The sequence below is a fragment of the Halichoerus grypus genome, chromosome X, assembly GCF_964656455.1.
Source record: "Halichoerus grypus chromosome X, mHalGry1.hap1.1, whole genome shotgun sequence".
NCBI lineage: Eukaryota > Metazoa > Chordata > Mammalia > Carnivora > Phocidae > Halichoerus > Halichoerus grypus.
Window position 1 is genome coordinate 799,371 of NC_135727.1, and position 17,626 is coordinate 816,996.

A 17,626-nucleotide genomic window follows, 5' to 3' on the forward strand; every position below is an offset into this window, starting at 1 on the left:
GGTGCTGAATATGAGGATCAGACCAGCCAAAAGGAGAAGGAAGATGATAAAGTCATTCCTGGTGAAAGCCATACTTATGTCTGGCAGGTCCTGAAAGAGAACGGTCCAATGGCCTCTGATCCACCATGTCTCACCTACTCATATTTTTCTCATGTGGACCTGGTGAAAGACCTGAATTCAGGCCTCATTGGAGCCCTGCTGGTTTGCAAAGAAGGTAAGTGTGAGAAAGGGTAGGACTCAAATCAAATAAGCATGGAAGTATAAACATCTGGGTCAATTATTAAAGCATTTGTGTTCTTTCATTTAAAGGAGGTTCTTTTTCCTAGCAACATGCCCATGGAAAGAAAATACTACATTCAGTGGGCTATCTCAGTAGTGCCTTTTGTAAATTTTGTGTTAAGTTCCCTGAAAGCTTTCTGGAGATAAACACATCCAGCTGTGTCATCTGTATCTCAAAAGCATTTAAAAATTGGAGAAAAGCAGGGTGCCTAGGTGGCTCAGTCAGTTAAGTCCAACTGTTGATTTCAGCTCAGGTCTTAATCTCAGGGTCGTGAATTCGAGCCCCACATTGGGCTCTGCATTGGGCTCTGTGCTGGGCGTGGAGCCTACTTTTAAAAAAATAGGAGAAAAGCAAACATCTATAACTTGTTATTCTAAAAATCATCTTAAATTTAATTAAACCTGGGGCACCTGGGTGGCTCAGTCCTGACCCCATTGTCCTGGGATTGAGCCCCACATCGGGCTCCCTGCTTCTCCATCTCCCTCTGCTGTTCCTCCTGCTTGTGCTCACTCTCTCTCTATCAAATAAATAAATAAATAAAATCTTTAAAAAATTTAATTAAACCTGTTTTTTTAAAAGATTTTATTTATTTATTTGAGAGAGAGAAACACAGCTAGAGAGGGAACACAAGCGGGGGGAGTGGGAGAGGGAGAAGCAGGCTTCCCGCGGAGCAGGGAGCCTGACATGGGGCTCGATCCTAGGACCCTGGGATCATGACCTGAGCCAAAGGCAGAGGCTTAACGACTGAGCCACCTGGGCGCCCCTAATTAAACCTGTTTTTAATTTATAGTTTAATAGCATACACTAAATTAGGGAAGTAAACATTGCAGAATTTTCTTTAATTCTAAGTTTTTAATAGTGAAATCAGCTTCATGGGACGTTTTTTTCCTTTGACTATTACTGCATGTCCCCATAATTTAGTGGCTAAAAATGACAGTCATCATTTATCATTTTTCATGGTTTTTGTGGGTCTCTCATGGAATTTGGGAGTATGTTTACTTGGTGGTCTGTCTCAGGATTTCTTTTTTTTTTTTAATTTGCTCTAGCTATTTATTTATTTATTATGAGAGTGCAAGGGTGTGTGTGCATGTGCAGGGACGGGCAGAGGGAGAGGGAGAGAGAATCCTCAAGCAGACTCCCTGCTGAGCACGGAGTCCAACTCGGGGCTTGATCCCATGACCCATGAGATCATGACCTGAGCTAAAATCAATATTCAGATGCTTAACCAACTGAGCCACCCAGGTGCCCCAAAATGCCCTAGCCCTTTAGCCTCTCCCCAAGGCTTTCTACTCCCTGCCTTGAAACCTTGCCTTTGGAAGAGGAAGAGAAGGGCAGGAAGAAGCACCAGATCTGAGGCACCTGGGTGGCTCAGTCATTAAGCGTCTGCGTTCGTTCGGCTCAGGTCATGATCCTGGGGTCCTGGGATCGAGCCCCGCATCAGGCTCCCTGCTCGGCGGGAAGCCTGCTTCTCCCTCTCCCACTCCCCCTGCTTGTGTTCCCTCTCTCGCTGTGTCTCTCTCTGCCAGATAAATAAATAAAATCTTTAAAAAAAAAAAAAAAAAGAAGCAGCAGCAGCAGATCCCTGGCCAGACTGGAGACCTTATATGAGCCACTCTACCTCTCAGAATGACAGCCGGATCTGCAGTCCTCTTGTACCCCACTGTCTGATGAGGTTGTAGTCAAATAGTGCTGGAGCCAAGGTCATCCTGAATGAAACTTTATTCACATGTCTGGCACCTGGGCTTGGAAACTCAAATAGCTGGAGCTTTCCACAGGGTAGCCAGTAGTTTTTTTCCTTTTAAATGGACTCTATTTTTAGAATAGTTTAGGTTTACAGCAAAATTGAGCAGAAAGTACAGAGAATTCGCAAATACCACCTGTCTGCCACCCACACACAGAGCCTGCCCCACTATCAACATCCTGCACCAGAGTGGTGTGCCTGTTACAATTGTAACCTACACTGACATTATCAACCAAAGTCCATACTTTACATGAGGGTTCACTCTTGTTGGTTTGCAGTCTACAGGTTTGGACAAATGTAGAATGACATGTATCCACCATTATAGTATCATACAGAATAGTTTCACTATTCTAAAAATCCTCTGTGTCCCCACCTATTCATCCTTTCCTGTCCCACCCCCAGCAACCACTGATTTTTTAAATTGTCTCCATAGTTTTGCCTTTTCCAGAATGTGAAATAGTTGAAATTATACAGCATGTAGCCTTTTTATATTGGCTTCTTCCACTTAGTAATATGCATTTAGGTTTCCTCCATGTCTTCTCATGGCTTGATAGCTTTTTTCTTATTAGCACTGAATAATATTCTGTTGTCTGGATGGACCATAGTTTATTTATCTACTCACCAATGAAGGACATCTTGGTTGCTTCCAAGTTTTAACAGTTATGAATAAAGCTGCTATAAACATCCATGTGCAGGTTTGTATGCATACATAGTTTTCAACCCCTTTGGGTAAATGCCAAGGAGCACAGTTGCTGGATCCTATGGCAAGAGTATGCTTTCTTTTGTAATGAAATCTTGCCATTTACAATGACAGGGATGGAGCTAGAGAGGATAATGCTAAGCAAAATAAGTTGAAGACAAATACCTTATGATTTCACTCGTGAAATTTAAGAAACAAAACATATGAGCGAATGGGGAAAAAAGGAAACAGAGAGGCAAACCAAGAAACAGGCTTAACTACAGAACAAACTGATGGTTACCAGAGAGGAGGTGGGGGGGGATGAGTTGCATACGTGATGGGGATTAAGGAGGACACTTGTGGTGAGCGCTGGGTGCTGTATGGAGGTGTTGAATCACTATATTGTACACCTGAAACTAATATTACACTGTATGTTAACTAACTGGAATTTAAATAAATCTTTAAAAAATTAGTATTCTATATACTTTCAATGAATAACTGGAAACCAAAATGTAAGAATGTTAACAATAGCTCCAAAAATGGAAAGTTTAGGTATAAATCTAACAAAACATGTACACTGTCTGTATGGTGAAAACTACAAAGTGAAAGTCAAACAGAGAGACATACTGTTTGTGTACTGTAAGATTCAGCATAGTAAAGATCTCAGTTCTCCCCAGTCTGTAGATTCTCAGCAAGATTTTTGTGTGGTCACAGACAAGCTGATTCTGAAATTTATATGAAAAAGCAAAAGTACTAGATCAGTGGGGCGCCTGGGTGGCTCAGTCGTTAAGCATCTGCCTTCGGCTCAGGTCATGATCCCAGGGTCCTGGGATCAAGCCCCGCATCGGGCTCCCTGCTCGGCGGGAAGCCTGCTTCTCCCTCTCCACTCCCCCTGCTTGTGTTCCCTCTCTCACTGTCTCTGTCTGTCAAATAAATAAATAAAATATTTAAAAAATTACTAGATTAGCTAAAATGATTTTGTAAAAGAATAAATTTGGAGTAATAATCCTACTCAATTTTGCAATTCACTACAAAGCTGTTGTAATCATAACATGTGTTAGTTAACAGAATAGACCTGTAGATCAATGAAATAGAATAAAAGTCCAGAAATAGATCCACACAAGTGAGCCCAGTTGATTTGGTGCAAAAACAACTCAAAGGAAGCATCTTTTCAAGAAATGGTGTTGGAACAATTGGACATCTATATGCAATGATCATTAGACCTTACTAGTTATACAAAGAGTAACTCAAAATGAATTGTAGCTCTAAATGTAATATGTACAATCATAACACTTGTCTTCATGACCTATGAACACCTCCTTCATGACCTGGGGTTAAGAGAAGGGTTCTGAGAAAACATCACAAACACAGTCCGTAAAAGAAAAAATTGATAAATGTGACTTCATCGACATTAATAATTTTTGCTTTTGTAATAAAAAAACTGGTTTTTTTTAAAGATTTTTTAAATTTATTTTTGACAGAGAGACAGCGAGAGAGGGAACACAAGCAGGGGGAGTGGGAGAGGGAGAAGCAGGCTTCCCGCTGAGCAGGGAGCCCGATATGGGGCTCCATCCCAGGCCCCTGGGATCATGACCTGAGCTGAAGGCAGACGCTTAACGACTGAGCCACCCAGGCGCCCCCAAAAAACACTGTTAAGAGAATGAAGAGACAAGCTACAGAGTGGGAGGAAATATTTGCCAATCACATATCTGGCAAAGGACTGATGTGATATATATAAAAAATATATTCACAATAACCAAGATATTTTTATATGTTTTACATATGTATTATACATGTGTATTATATATGTATGTATTATATATAAAACATTTTATTTTATAAAACATGCTCTCAAATCTCAACAATAAGGAAAAAAATCCATTTTTTAATGGGCAAAATATTTGAATAGATAACTCACCAAAGAAGATATACAAGTGCCAAATAAATACATGAAAAGATGTCCAATATCATTGGCCATTATGGAAATGCATATTAAAACCACAATGTATACTGCTACATATCTATTAGAATACCTAATGTAATAATTTAAAAATTGTTAAGAATGCTGTCAAGAATGCAGACCAACAGGAAGTCTCATACATCATTGCTGGGGATTCGGTATAGCCACTCTGGAAAACAGTTTGGCAGTTTAATATTGTGGTTTAAATAAAATACATATTTGGTTTTCATCTCCTTCCTGATAAAGCTTCTAAAACCCTTGAGATTTTTCTGTAATGAGAGCAATAAAGATGTCTTTTGTTTTGTTAATGAGGTGATTTTTGGACCATATACCTAAGGATGGGGGCTGATTGCCAGTAGGGTCAACCAAGTGATTAGAGGGCTGGAATTTTCAGTCTCACCCACTCTAAACCCCCCTCCACCAGGAGGAGAGAGAGGGACTGAGTATTGAGGTCAGTTGCCAGTGGCTAATGATTTAATCAATTATGCCTATGTAATGAAGCTTTCGTAAAAAAAAACGAACAAAAGGACGAGGTTCAAAGAGCTTCCAGGATGGTGAACACAAGGATATTTGAGGAGAGTGGCATACCTGGAGAGGGCATGGGAGCTCTGCATCTTTTCCCCATAACTTGCCCTACACATCTCTTCCATCTGGCTGTTTCTTAGTTATATCTTTTTTGAATGAACTGGTGATCTACTAAGTAACATGTTTCTCTGAGTTCTGTGAGCTGCTCTAGCAAATTAATGGAACCCAAGAAGGGAGTTTTTGGAACCTCTGATCTGTAGAGGTTGGTCAGAAGCACAGGTGATGACCTGGACTTTGGATTGGCATCTGACATATGGGTGCAGGGAAGTCTGGTAGAACTGAGCCCTTAACCTGTGGGAATCTACACCATCTCCAGGGAAATATTTTCAGAATTAAGTTAAAATGTAGGACACCCAGCTGATGTCACAGAATTGTTTGGTGGTAGGGAAAAACCCATGTACACTGGAATTGGTGTCACAATTATAGGCAATTTCTTATAAAGGTAAATATATATTTAATTTCCATTCCTGAGTATTTACCCTAGACAAATGAAAACTTAATATTCACATAAAAATCTGTATGTACATTAATGTTCACAGCAGCTTTATTTGTAATAGCCAAGAACTGGAAACAACCTAAATGCCCTTCAACAAGTGAATGGTTAAACAAACTGTAGTACATCCATACCATACATCTATCTATACCTGTGTTAAGGCCCATGACTTATACACCAAAAGTAAAAGTCAGTTTCACTACTTGGTAATTTTAAAAATAAAATAAAAAGAATTCAAATGTTTTCAGACAGCTTTACCTATATTTTAAATTTGTATAGGTGAGTTACTTTCTTCGTCCAATCGAAGATTTACTTTCAAGTGTCAAGGGTACAAGAAAAAAGGAGAATGTCATAAACAAAAATCTTCCTGCTTAAAGTAAGCCTGCAAAGAAAATTTCCCAATGAAGAAATACAATACTAAGAAAGACAACCAACAAATTCAATAATTAAAGCATGAAGCAAGTTCATTTGTAACATTAACAACTTGAAATATTGGTATACATGGTGTTCACTTAAAGTGTGATTATAGGGGTTTAATATCGATCATTGTTATTTTGGTCATAATACTTTGCAAAAGTAAAAAAAGTTAAAAGCATAATAGAAATTATTTATATTTGCCTATATGCACACTTCCCATGAACAGCATTTACAGTTTTTGCAATTTTCCTCTTTTAAGTTTGTTCTGAATACATGTATATATACGTATATGAAATATGATTATATGGGCTTATATTTTGCATGTTTCTTTAATTTCATTTTCTGAGTAATTCATTTTTCTTGTATTTTACATAAATACTGGTCTGCAACAAATTTGAAATGAAAAAAGTCGTTTACCCCAAATAGTATTAGAAGAACTGGTATAGGACACCTGACACCAAAGAAGCAATACTATGGTAAGGTTAACAGGAGACCAAAAGACAAAGCAGTAGATGAAGTGATGTCTCCTCCTAGTGTTGATTTCCTATGACAGGATTCTCAATAGAAGATAAATGTTCTCACTTTTTTTTCAGGGAGTCTGGCCAAAGAAAGGACACAGACCTTGCATGAATTTGTACTACTTTTTGCTGTATTTGATGAAGGTTAGTGAGCTGCAATCTGAATTTGGGGCTCCTAAAAAAATAGAATATATTAATCTGGTATTTGAGAATGAGGGCTGCTATTGTCCAGAGGAAGTGATTATAGAAAGATCATAAACTGTTCAGGAATGAAGGAAGTGGGGATGGAACTGAATTTCCAGAAAAAATACAGCCTGAGTTCCATTGGGAGCTATCAGGTAAGAAGATAGAGGAGCTGGGTAACAGGCTGGGTTTATCCCCCTCATTAAATCCATTAACAAAGACTTTTAGCTCTAATTTTTAAATACTTCCTTTTATCTTTTTTCATTATTATTATGTTATGTTAATCACCATACATTACATCATTAGTTTTTAATGTAGTGTTCCATGATTCATTGTTTGTGTATAACACCCAGTGCTCCATGCAGAACGTGCCCTCTTTAATACCCAACACCGGGCTAACCCATCCCCCTCCCCCCCTCCCCTCTTATCTTTTTTTAGAAAATTTTATTTATTTTTTAATTTAAATTTTAAAAAGATTTTTGGTTGAAGTATAGTTGACATCTGTTAGTTTCAGGTGTAGAGAATAATGATCCGATTATATATATTATGAAATGCTCACCATGATAAGTGTATTGCAGTAGTATTGAATTGCAGTAGTATTGACCATATTCCCTAGGCTGTACTTTCATCCCTGTGACTTACTTTTTTTATAACTGGAAGTTTGTACTTCATTAACCCCTTCACCTACTTGCCCATCTCCCAACCCCCACCACCCCCTGTCAACCACCAGTTTGTTCTCTGTGTTTGTGGGTCTGTTTCTGCTTTGTCTGTTTTTTAGATTCTACGTAAAAGTGAAGCCATACAGTATTTCTCTTTCTCTGACTCATTTCACTTAGCATAAGTGAAATACTGTCTAGGTCCATTTATGTTGCTGCAAATGGGAAGATCTCATTCTTTTATGTATATATACACACACATACCACCTGTTCTTTATCCATTCATCTATGGATGGACACTTTGGCTGCTTCCATATCTTGGCTATTGTAAATAATGCTGCAGTAAACATAGGGGTACATATATCCCATCGAATTAGTGGTTTTGTATTTTGGGGGTAAATACCCAGAAGTGGAATTACTGGATCATAGAGTAGTTCTATTTTTCATGTTTTGAGGACCCTCCATACTGTTTTCCACAGTGTCTGCACCAGTTTGCACTCCCAACAATAGTGCACAAGGCTTCCTTTTTCTCCTCATCCTTGCCAACACCTGTTATCTCTTGTCTTTTTGATACTAGCCATTTTTGAGTAATGTGAGGTGGTATCTCATTGCAGTTTTGATTTGTATTTCCCTGATGATTAGTAATTAGGTTGAGCATCTTTTCATGTGTCTTTTTAAGACAATTTTTTTAAAAAAATGAATATTTAAAGGGTACAATATGATGATTTGATATACGAAAGATAATAAAATGATTACTATAGTCAAGCTAATCAATATATGTCCCCTCACATAGTTACCATTTTTTGTGTGTGATGAGTGCGCCTATAACCTACTCCTTTAGCATATTTTCAATGTTCAATACAGTATTATTAACTGTAGTTATCACACCTGTATAGCAGATCCCTGGAACTTACTCATCTTAAAACTGAAAGTTTGGGAGCACCTGAGTGGTGCAGTTGAGTGTCCAACTCTTGGCTTCGTCTCAGGTCATGATCTCAGGATTATGAGATTGAGCCTCTGTGTCAGACTCTGTGCTCAGCGCGAAGTCTGCTTGAGAATTCTTTCTCTCCCCCTCTCTCTCTTCCCCTCCCCCTCTCTAAAAAAATAAATCTAAAAAAGTACTGAAAGTTTGTACTCTTTAGACAATAATTCCCCATTTCCCCCACCCCTCTGCTCCTGGCAACCAGCATTCTGCTGTGTGCTTCTGTGTGGTAAGTTACTTAAACTCTTTGTGTCTCAGTTTCCTCAAATTGAAAATTGAAATAATAATACTTTCTTCATAGGATAGTTGTGGGGATTAAGTAAGTGATTTAAATTAAGTAAATTAGAACATTATGTGGTGCAGAACTTCTGCCACCTCCTCCTCCTAATATAAGCAACAGCATGATCATCTTCTCTCCCATCTTATCCTCCCACACTGCCTCTTCTGAATTGAGGACCTCATCATCCCTCTCCTGACTAGTCTCCCTGTCTTTTTGTGTCCCCAACACTCCATTATTACTGATGACCTGTCTAGCCTCACTGTACAGGCCCCAGCCACCCTGAACACAGTTTGTATCACACTGAAACGTACCATGCTCTTTCTTGCATCCAGACCCTTGTTTATGCTGTTACCTCTGCCTAGAAAGCCTGTCTGCACCTTCACACCAAGTTAAGTTTTTCCTTCTCCTTCCAGTCTGCATTTTACATTTATACGTTTCCACAGCACCTGGAGTTTCCTCCTTATCACATTAAATCATCATTGCCTGCTTCTTTGATTTTATATCCCTTTCCCTTCAAGTCAAGTGAAGTCCCTTCTCCTCTCTGCATCTGTATTAGCCTGTTCTAATCTCTGTTACATTACTCTCCACTCTGTTATAATTGTCAGTTTCTCTATTCAAGCTAAATTGTAAGCACCTTGAAGGCAGAGACTGTGTCTTCTCTGTCCTCAGTGCCTAGCACTCAGTAGTGCTCAGTAAATATGTTTGGATGAATGAACGAATCAGTAGATGAACAGATAAAGGAACTTAATTTCAGGGAGGTGGGTGGAAAGCTTTCAGGTTCTTGAGTTTTCATTACTACAATCTGAATGAAGCAATTAGGATGAGGACAGGGACTGAGAGCCCTTTTCTAAGATGATTTTCATCTGCTCCCTTTTAAATGAGTCAGTGAATGAATAGAATGAAGTCCTCATGGCACAAACTAACCGATATTCTCCCTTCTAGTTATCATTTGCCATCATCCCTTCCCATCTACTGTCATGGACAAATATAGGGAGAGATAATCAATTTGAGCAAGAAATGTCTGCCTTTTGGTAATTGTCTTCTGCCTTTCTCTTACTGACTTTGAGGGCAAGTCATCCATGCCTACTGTACTGACAAAAATGCTTAAGGTGTGAGCACTCTTTGACCCATGGGAGGGAGGGAAGGAGAGAGGGAGAGTGATTCATGAGACAGACACTTAGCTGGCCCTATATTTGCCTCCTCTCTCATCAGGGAAAAGTTGGCACTCAGAAACAAATGAGGCTTTGGATCCTGCATCTGCTCAGGCCCAGCATGAAATGCACACAGTCAATGGCTATATAAACAGGTCTCTGCCAGGTATGTACACACCTGCTCAGGAATCCTCAGGGTCAGGGCGCCTGGGTGGCGCAGCCAGTTAGGCATCTGACTCTTGGTTTCAGCTCAGGTCATGATCTCAGAGTCATGAGATGGAGCCCTGCTTTGTGTGCCACCCTCAACGGGGAGTCTGCTTGAGAACCTTTCCCTCCCCGTCTGCCCCTTCCTCCGTGCATGCTCTCTCATGCACTCTCTCAAATAAATAAATAAATAAAATCTTAAAAAAAAAAAAAAAGAATCCTCAGGGTCTTCTGCATTCACCACCAGAGCTCTCTTCTCTGGTTCTCCTCAGACAGCTCTGTATCCCCAGAGGAAAGCCCACTGAATTCTGGCCTCTGGTGAGGGCTTAAACTGAAGTGGCTGATTCTTCTTCCAGTGACCTAAAAATGAAGCCCTGCCCATGTACACAGAGCTCACAGATTTCTCTTCCCTTTTGCTTAAATATAGGTGAACAGCCAAGGATGAACAAATATTTAAGGGAAACCTGAAACATGAAAGGGATATGCAAAGATAAACAAAAAAATAATAATCCCAGAAGAAAAAGAGATAATACTTAGAAGAAAACTTGTCAAAAGGTCTACTTAGTATTTTCATAAAGATTCAAGAAGATACTGCATCAATAAAGTAATAATATGATTCTATGAAAAGAAGCAATCAAACCAGGAGTATGCTAACAAAAGTTAGGAATATGATTGTGAAAATACAAACTCAATAGAAGGTAGTTAGAATAGAGAAAATCTCCCAGAAAGTAAAACAAAAAGAGATTTGGAATACATTTTAAAACAGATTTTAAAAATCAAAGAAATGATAGAAGAAAGTGTTAAGGATGAAAATATTTGAGTTTTCATACTCAAATTTCCCAGCAGGATAAATAAAAAAAGATCCCCACACAAAATTATGATTGTGGAATTTCAGAGAACAAAGAGAAGATGTTAAAGCTTCCCCTGGGAAAAAGAGGTCCCATACAAAGGCATGAGAATTAAATTGGCAATACCATTCAGGGCTTTCTAGGCCTTACTAGAGAGTTTGGATTTGACACAGACAAGAGATAATGGTAGCTAGCTTGAATTAAGATGTGGGGGGGGTAGTAATGATGGTGAAAAAATATGTATATTTGAAAGCTTCAGGAGGCAAAATATGAGACAGCTGTGCCCTAGTAGTTAACAGTGTAAGATCTAAACATACAGCTGCTTGGGTTCCAGTTTGAACTGGGCATCAGGATCCTCTCCTGATAACAATAGTTTCTACATTCATGTGATTACTGGAGTTGAATGAGTTAAAACTTGTAAAATAGTTTGGACAGTGCTTGATATAAAACAAGTGCTCAGTAAATATTAGTATTATTAATTATATTGTCATAATTAGTATCAGACTGGATTTAGGAAGTGAGAGTGGTGAGAAGAATAACTCTCACTTGCATAATTTTGATATTATTCAAAGATAAAATATTTATTAACAAGAGAATAAGCCTAGGGCTGAGTCCTAGGTGATCCGTCATTTAATGAAGGGTCAGGAAAGGAGGCAGAAGAGGGAGCTATCTAAACAACAGGGGAACAAAACCCAGAGAGGGTTGGCACAGAGGACAAGGGAGGAAGAGAATCTCAAGAAGGAATGAGTGGTCACCAGGTGCAGATTATTGAAAAGTGTCCATTGGATTTAGCAGCACGACACTCATTGCTGACCTTGGCAAGAGCTATTGGTTTGGCAGTACCCCAGCATCCTCGGAAAGTTTGGTTCCAAGTTAGTAATAAAATTTGAAGGTCAATTTGTCTATCCTATCCTAGAAAGTGTTTTCCATTTCAAATTCTCTACTTCTTGACCATAACTGTCTTATTTTCCCATGTTACAGGTCTGACTGGATGTCACAAGAGATCAATCTATTGGCATGTGATTGGAATGGGCACCACCCCCGAAGTGCACTCAATTTTTCTAGAAGGTCACACATTTCTTGTGAGGAACCATCGCCAGGCCTCCTTGGAGATCTCACCAATCACTTTCCTTACTGCTCAGACATTCCTGATGGACCTTGGCCAGTTTCTACTGTTTTGTCATATCCCTTCCCACCAACATGGTAATATCTGTTGATCTTAAAAACGAGTATTATAAATATTCAGCTCTTCTTTTACTGTCCACTGTCCATTATAAGATTTTACCTTGGATGTAAGAGGGCTTGAGTGTTAGTAGTACTGGTGAATTTTTAGTTTAAATGACTATAATAGCGGAGGGGAGACATTTTAGGGACGAATGAGGTGGTGAAAGTGGGGAGGACAGTGTATCATTGGTTTCCTGGCCAGATCCAATTAACCAGGCTTCAGTGCTATGGAGAGAGGGATTGTAGATCATAGCTAAAGAGATGGGGTTTTTTTTTAAGATTTTATTTGCTTATTTGACAGACAGAGACACAGCGAGAGAGGGAACGCAAGCAGGGGGAGTGGGAGAGGGAGAAGCAGGCTTCCCGCAGAGCAGGGAGCCCGATGTGGGGCTCAATCCCAGGACCCTGAGACCATGACCTGAGCTGAAGGCAGATGCTTAACCAACTGAGCCACCCAGGCACCCCTGAAGAGATGTTTTTGAGAAATTTAAGGAAATAAAAAAAGTCCAGCATTGTCTAGGTTGTAACCATAAGGGCTGCAGGCTAGCAGTAGTGATGCCCAGAGGATATTGCAGTACTCACTCTGAAACACCAGACTACTGGTGTACATAGAGGCACTCCATCAATACCTGGAAGGAGATGAGAGACGTGGGAAATACAGAGCCTGTCGGGGATAGCAGACACTGGGAGAAGCAATGTGGGAGTGGAAGTTGGTGAGCATATGTGAAACACCACGTGAGGTTTTCAAAGACTTCTTAATGAGGACTTTGCAAAGGGTTAAAGGTCCTGTCTAAGCAAGTTGGGACAGTAATACGGTTTCAAATTATCATTAATGTGACCTCATTTGTAGCTACAGACTGAAAATTCATATAACATGATCATCCCACCCCCATTTTCCTTCTTGTATATTTACTCTGCTCTTTTTTTTTTTTTTAAAGACTCTATTTATTTATTTGACAGAGAGAGACAGTGAGAGAGGGAACACAAGCAGGCAGAGTGGGAGAGGGAGAAGCAGGCTCCCCGCTGAACAGAGAGCCCGATGCGGGGCTCGATCCCCGGACCCTGGGACCATGACCTGAGCCGAAGGCAGACGCTTAACGACTGAGCCACCCAGGCGCCCTAACTCTGCTAACTCTTAATGTTGGATCAATCTAACATTCCTCTTTGTCTTCTCCTCTGTTGTGGCCCATGAGGGTTGTTGGAGAAAAACATTGAGGAGGCCTAATCTTTCGTGTCTAACAGCACTTGTTTGTTCTAGCACTCTTGTATTACCCCTCTCTTCAGATTACTTGCTTGCCTTGGAGAAGAGATTTGATCTTGCCATGCATCCACCATTTTCTCATGTTCTGTGAGTGACCTTGTTTGTAGTGCTCTGTAGTGATGAAGAATAGGGACCTCTTTTCCTCATCTGTTACATAATTTTATGGGACTTTTGACAAGATGTTAGGGGACAAAGGAAGTTGATCCTATAGGCACAGAGGAATAGGTCATTTACTTGTATGCAAGTTGGTTGTTATCTAGTTTGAGGAATTTACTTTATGTTTTGTTTTATTATTTTGACTTTTTCCCACTGATTTTAATTGTCATTTTTTCAGAAAAATGCTTTGTCTTGTTGGACCGCAGACAAATCCTTTCATTTTTAGATCTAGAAGGAATTATGTTTAAAGCCGCATGAACCCCAGACTACTTGTTTGCTGCTCCTGAAATCTACCATATTCCCCATCCTCTAGTAAATAGGTCTGCCTTCTTAGTATTGATTTTCAAAATAGCCCTATAGCATAGATTGGGTGGGAATTATTACTATCCACATATTATAAAGCTAAAGATGAGATTGAAATTGTTGAATAGACTTGCTGTAGGGCTTATAACTAGTCACAGGCAGACATGCTCTTAAAATATATAACATATATTTCCTTAACTCTAAGTTGTACCTTTTCATGTTTTTATGAACTTGAAATGTCTTAAAATTTATATCTACACTGACATTTTTCCTAGTAAACTTATTAAATCAATGGTTTGTATCATAATTCAGTGGAGTACTGGTAACTGGCAGAATGGGGAGTTGGTTTGACCTAGGCATCCAAATGCTGAAAATATACAGTTTCTCAAGTCTACTTGTTTATAATTAGAGAATTGGAGAGTGATATGTTCAGAGCCAATTCCAGAAGGAAAATATTCATACATATTATAAGAGCAAATGAGTGAGTCTTGAAAGAAGGATAAAACATATACTGGAGGAGAGTCAGGCAGAAGGGAAATGGTGAGTGCAAAAATCATAGGAAGAAACCAGCAAGTACCAGCTACGGGGGAGGTAATCCCTATAGGAGAGTGACAAGATAAGGGTATAGGTGTGGGGAAGGGAACACTTAAGAGAGGGTCTTGAAGGCCTAATGAGAGACAAAGAAGTTGTAGAAGTTAAGGCAAGTCTTATAGGAATCTGACATTGTTTGGTTTGTCTGACCTCAGGTGGTATGGAAGCTTATGTCAAAGTAGATAGCTGCCCAGAGGAACCCCAAGTACGGATGAAAAATAATGAAGAAGAGGAAGATTATGGTGATCTTTATGACTCTGACATGGACGTGGTTAGCTTTGGTGATGACAACTCCTCTCCCTTTATCCAAATCCGCTCAGTTGCCAAGAAGCATCCTAAAACTTGGGTCCACTATATTGCTGCTGAAGAGGAGGACTGGGACTATGCTCCCTCAGGCCCCACCCCCAATGATAGGTAAGCAAGCACCTTTTAACTCTTGATATGAACTCTTCCTCATTTTTAAAAGGTTATTGCCAATTATTCAAAACAACAAATCTTCAAGCCATGTTTATTGTATTTACTTGTATTTTTCTCACGCCTTTTCATCGATTAAATCATTTCAGCTGTTTTAGAGCTGGATTTTAGCCACCTGTCCTCTACCTAGAATTCTCCATCCCAACATCTCATCTATTTGTGTCTCATGCAGAAGTTATAAAAATCTGTATTTGAACAATGGTCCTCAGCGGATTGGTAGGAAGTACAAAAAAGTCCGATTTATGGCATACACAGATGAAACATTTAAGACTCGTGAAGCTATTCAGTATGAATCAGGAATCCTGGGACCTTTACTTTATGGAGAAGTTGGAGACACACTGTTGGTAAGTTGAGGAAGAGGAATAAGGTTGGGTAATTATGAAGACAAAGTCTGGAGCATTTTGAGTTTCTAAAAGCTTCATAATTCAGTTTTGTGTTCCAATGGTTATGATCTTCTAAAAATTATGTTATGCAAATAAATATAAATTATAAATTTGTTTTAAAAATATGAGTATATAGAATACAAATTTAATGCCACCCATTAAACCTGTCACCCCTTTGAAACACTTATTACATGGTCTTTGATACATATCCTTATATAATTTTTTTCCACTAATTATATAGTACAGGAATCATCAGACTGTGGCCTGTGAGCCTAATTTGGCTCATAGTGTGTTTTTGGACAGCCTGTGACCTTTCAGCCTGTGAAGGATTTTACCTTTTAATTTTTTTTAAGATTTTATTTATTTATTTGAGAGAGTGAGCGAATGAGAGAGAGTACGAGCGGTGGGGAGGAACAGAGGGGCAAGGAGAAGCATTCTCCCCACTGAGCAGGAAGCCCAACTCAGGGCTCAATCCTGGCATGGATCCCATGGATCCCGGGACTCCGGGATCACGATCTGAGCCAAAGGCAGACTCTTAACCCACTGAGTCGCCCAGGCGCCCCAGATTTTACCTTTTTAAAGTGTTGTAAAGAAAAGAATAATAATGGGCGCCTGGGTGGCTCAGTTGGTTAAGCGACTGCCTTCGGCTCAGGTCATGGTCCTGGAGTCCCGGGATCGAGTCCCGCATCGGGCTCCCTGCTCAGCAGGGAGTCTCCTTCTCCCTCTGACCATCCACCCTCTCATGCTCTCTCTATCTCATTCTCTCTCTCAAATAAATAAATAAAATCTTAAAAAAAAAAAAAGAAAGAAAAGAATAATAATAATAATAATAATAATACGACAAACATGTGACAGAGACTAGATATGGCTCACAAAGTTTAGAGCATTTACTGTCTGGCCCTTTCCAGAAAATGTTTGCTGTCCCTTGATATAGGGTATTAAGAAGGCTTATGCTGCAAAGAATAGGGTACTGAATAAGCCGTGGTTTAAAAAAATAGGGATTTATTTTTTCACAATCAATTTAGAGATGGATGGTTGTTTGTATCAACTCAGCTGCTCCAAAATGTTTTGAAGGATGCTGATCATTATATATGGAGTGTTGAGCAGAACACCATGAACCTGTTACCAGTGCCAGAGGAGGACTCCAACTATATTACATGCCAACCACTGAGAATAGAAATCCAAACACTTCTGCCCACAGCATCTTGGTAGCAGAGTCACCCAGGAAAACACAAGGCAATCAAGCCCTGGATGACACAGTGCTTCTACTTACATAGAGAAGAGACAGAGCAAGGTCAGCTCCAGTAGTATGCATGGGTCCCCTATGGCTAGCAGATATCCCTCAGCAGCCAGCACAGGGCAGTTGGCCTCTGTGTACCCCCCTTGTGCTGAGACAGAAGGATCCCAGCTCCTCCCCCAAGGAGTCTGAAATACTGAAAGCTGAGGGCATGCATGAGGGTCACTGATGCACATGCTTAAGCAGAACAAAGGACCACCCACTGAGACTGAAACAAGGAAAGATACTCCCATGCAAGGTGATAAGCCTGCCATAGGCTATGTGGGCTCTTTAGCTCCTGGTAAGGTGGTGTCCCAGGCTTAAGACCCATTCTTACATAGCCAAGTAGGGATCCAAAGACTGTGCACACAAGGCTACCTTTCCTGATGTGGAGTTTTGTTAGATAGTGCCAAAGTCTTTCAGCAATTCTGCCCCAATTTAGACCCTCACCAAGAGTGTCTGAGTATGCTTTCCCCACATCATTGACAATGTATATTATAAGCCTTCAGAAAAATTTTCCAATTTGATAAGCTAAGTATTTATATACTGTCTTCATTTGCATTTCCCCAATTAGTAGTGAAATTGCTGTTTCATGTTTGTTGACTATTTACATGACACCCTCAGCAAATTGCCTGAAATTTTGTCCAGTTTTCTATTAGGATGGTTGTCTCTTGCTTATATATTTGTAAAAGGCTTTATGCAGTGTGGATATTGGCACATTGTTATTTTTCAAATATTTTTTTCAATCTGTCACTTGTACTTTTGTCCTACAAAGATTTTTAGTCTTTATACAGTCAAGATCTTTTTTTTTAAGATTTTATTTATTTATTTGACAGAGAGAGAGCATGAGCAGGGGGGAGAAGCAAGGGGAGAGGGAGAAGCAGGCTCCCCGCTGAGCAAGGAGCCCAATGAGGGACTTGATCCCAGGATCCCAGATGCTCAACCGACTGAGCCACCCAGGCGCTCCTACAGTGAAGATCT

General features: G+C 39.8%; 1 protein-coding gene across 17 annotated transcripts in view; it reads left to right on the forward strand.

Annotated features, from left to right (window-relative positions):
- F8 (coagulation factor VIII) overlaps window positions 1-17,626 on the forward strand; it is a 128,539-nt gene that overhangs the window by 26,916 nt on the left and 83,997 nt on the right. For 15 of the 17 annotated variants that reach the window (XR_013444558.1, XR_013444561.1, XR_013444559.1 and 12 more), the window contains 6 exons: window positions 2-214; window positions 6,749-6,817; window positions 9,987-10,091; window positions 11,959-12,180; window positions 14,668-14,926; window positions 15,159-15,330. Coding sequence is in view for 12 of the 17 variants with exons in the window: in XM_078064133.1 (XP_077920259.1) it covers window positions 2-214; window positions 6,749-6,817; window positions 9,987-10,091; window positions 11,959-12,180; window positions 14,668-14,926; window positions 15,159-15,330 (1,040 nt within the window). In the remaining 5 variants the exon portion in view is untranslated. Of the gene's footprint in view, window position 1; window positions 215-4,342; window positions 6,632-6,748; window positions 6,818-9,784; window positions 9,884-9,986; window positions 10,092-11,958; window positions 12,181-14,667; window positions 14,927-15,158; window positions 15,331-17,626 lie in introns of those variants that run through there. The other 2 variants (XM_078064137.1, XM_078064138.1) reach the window with 2 other exon arrangements.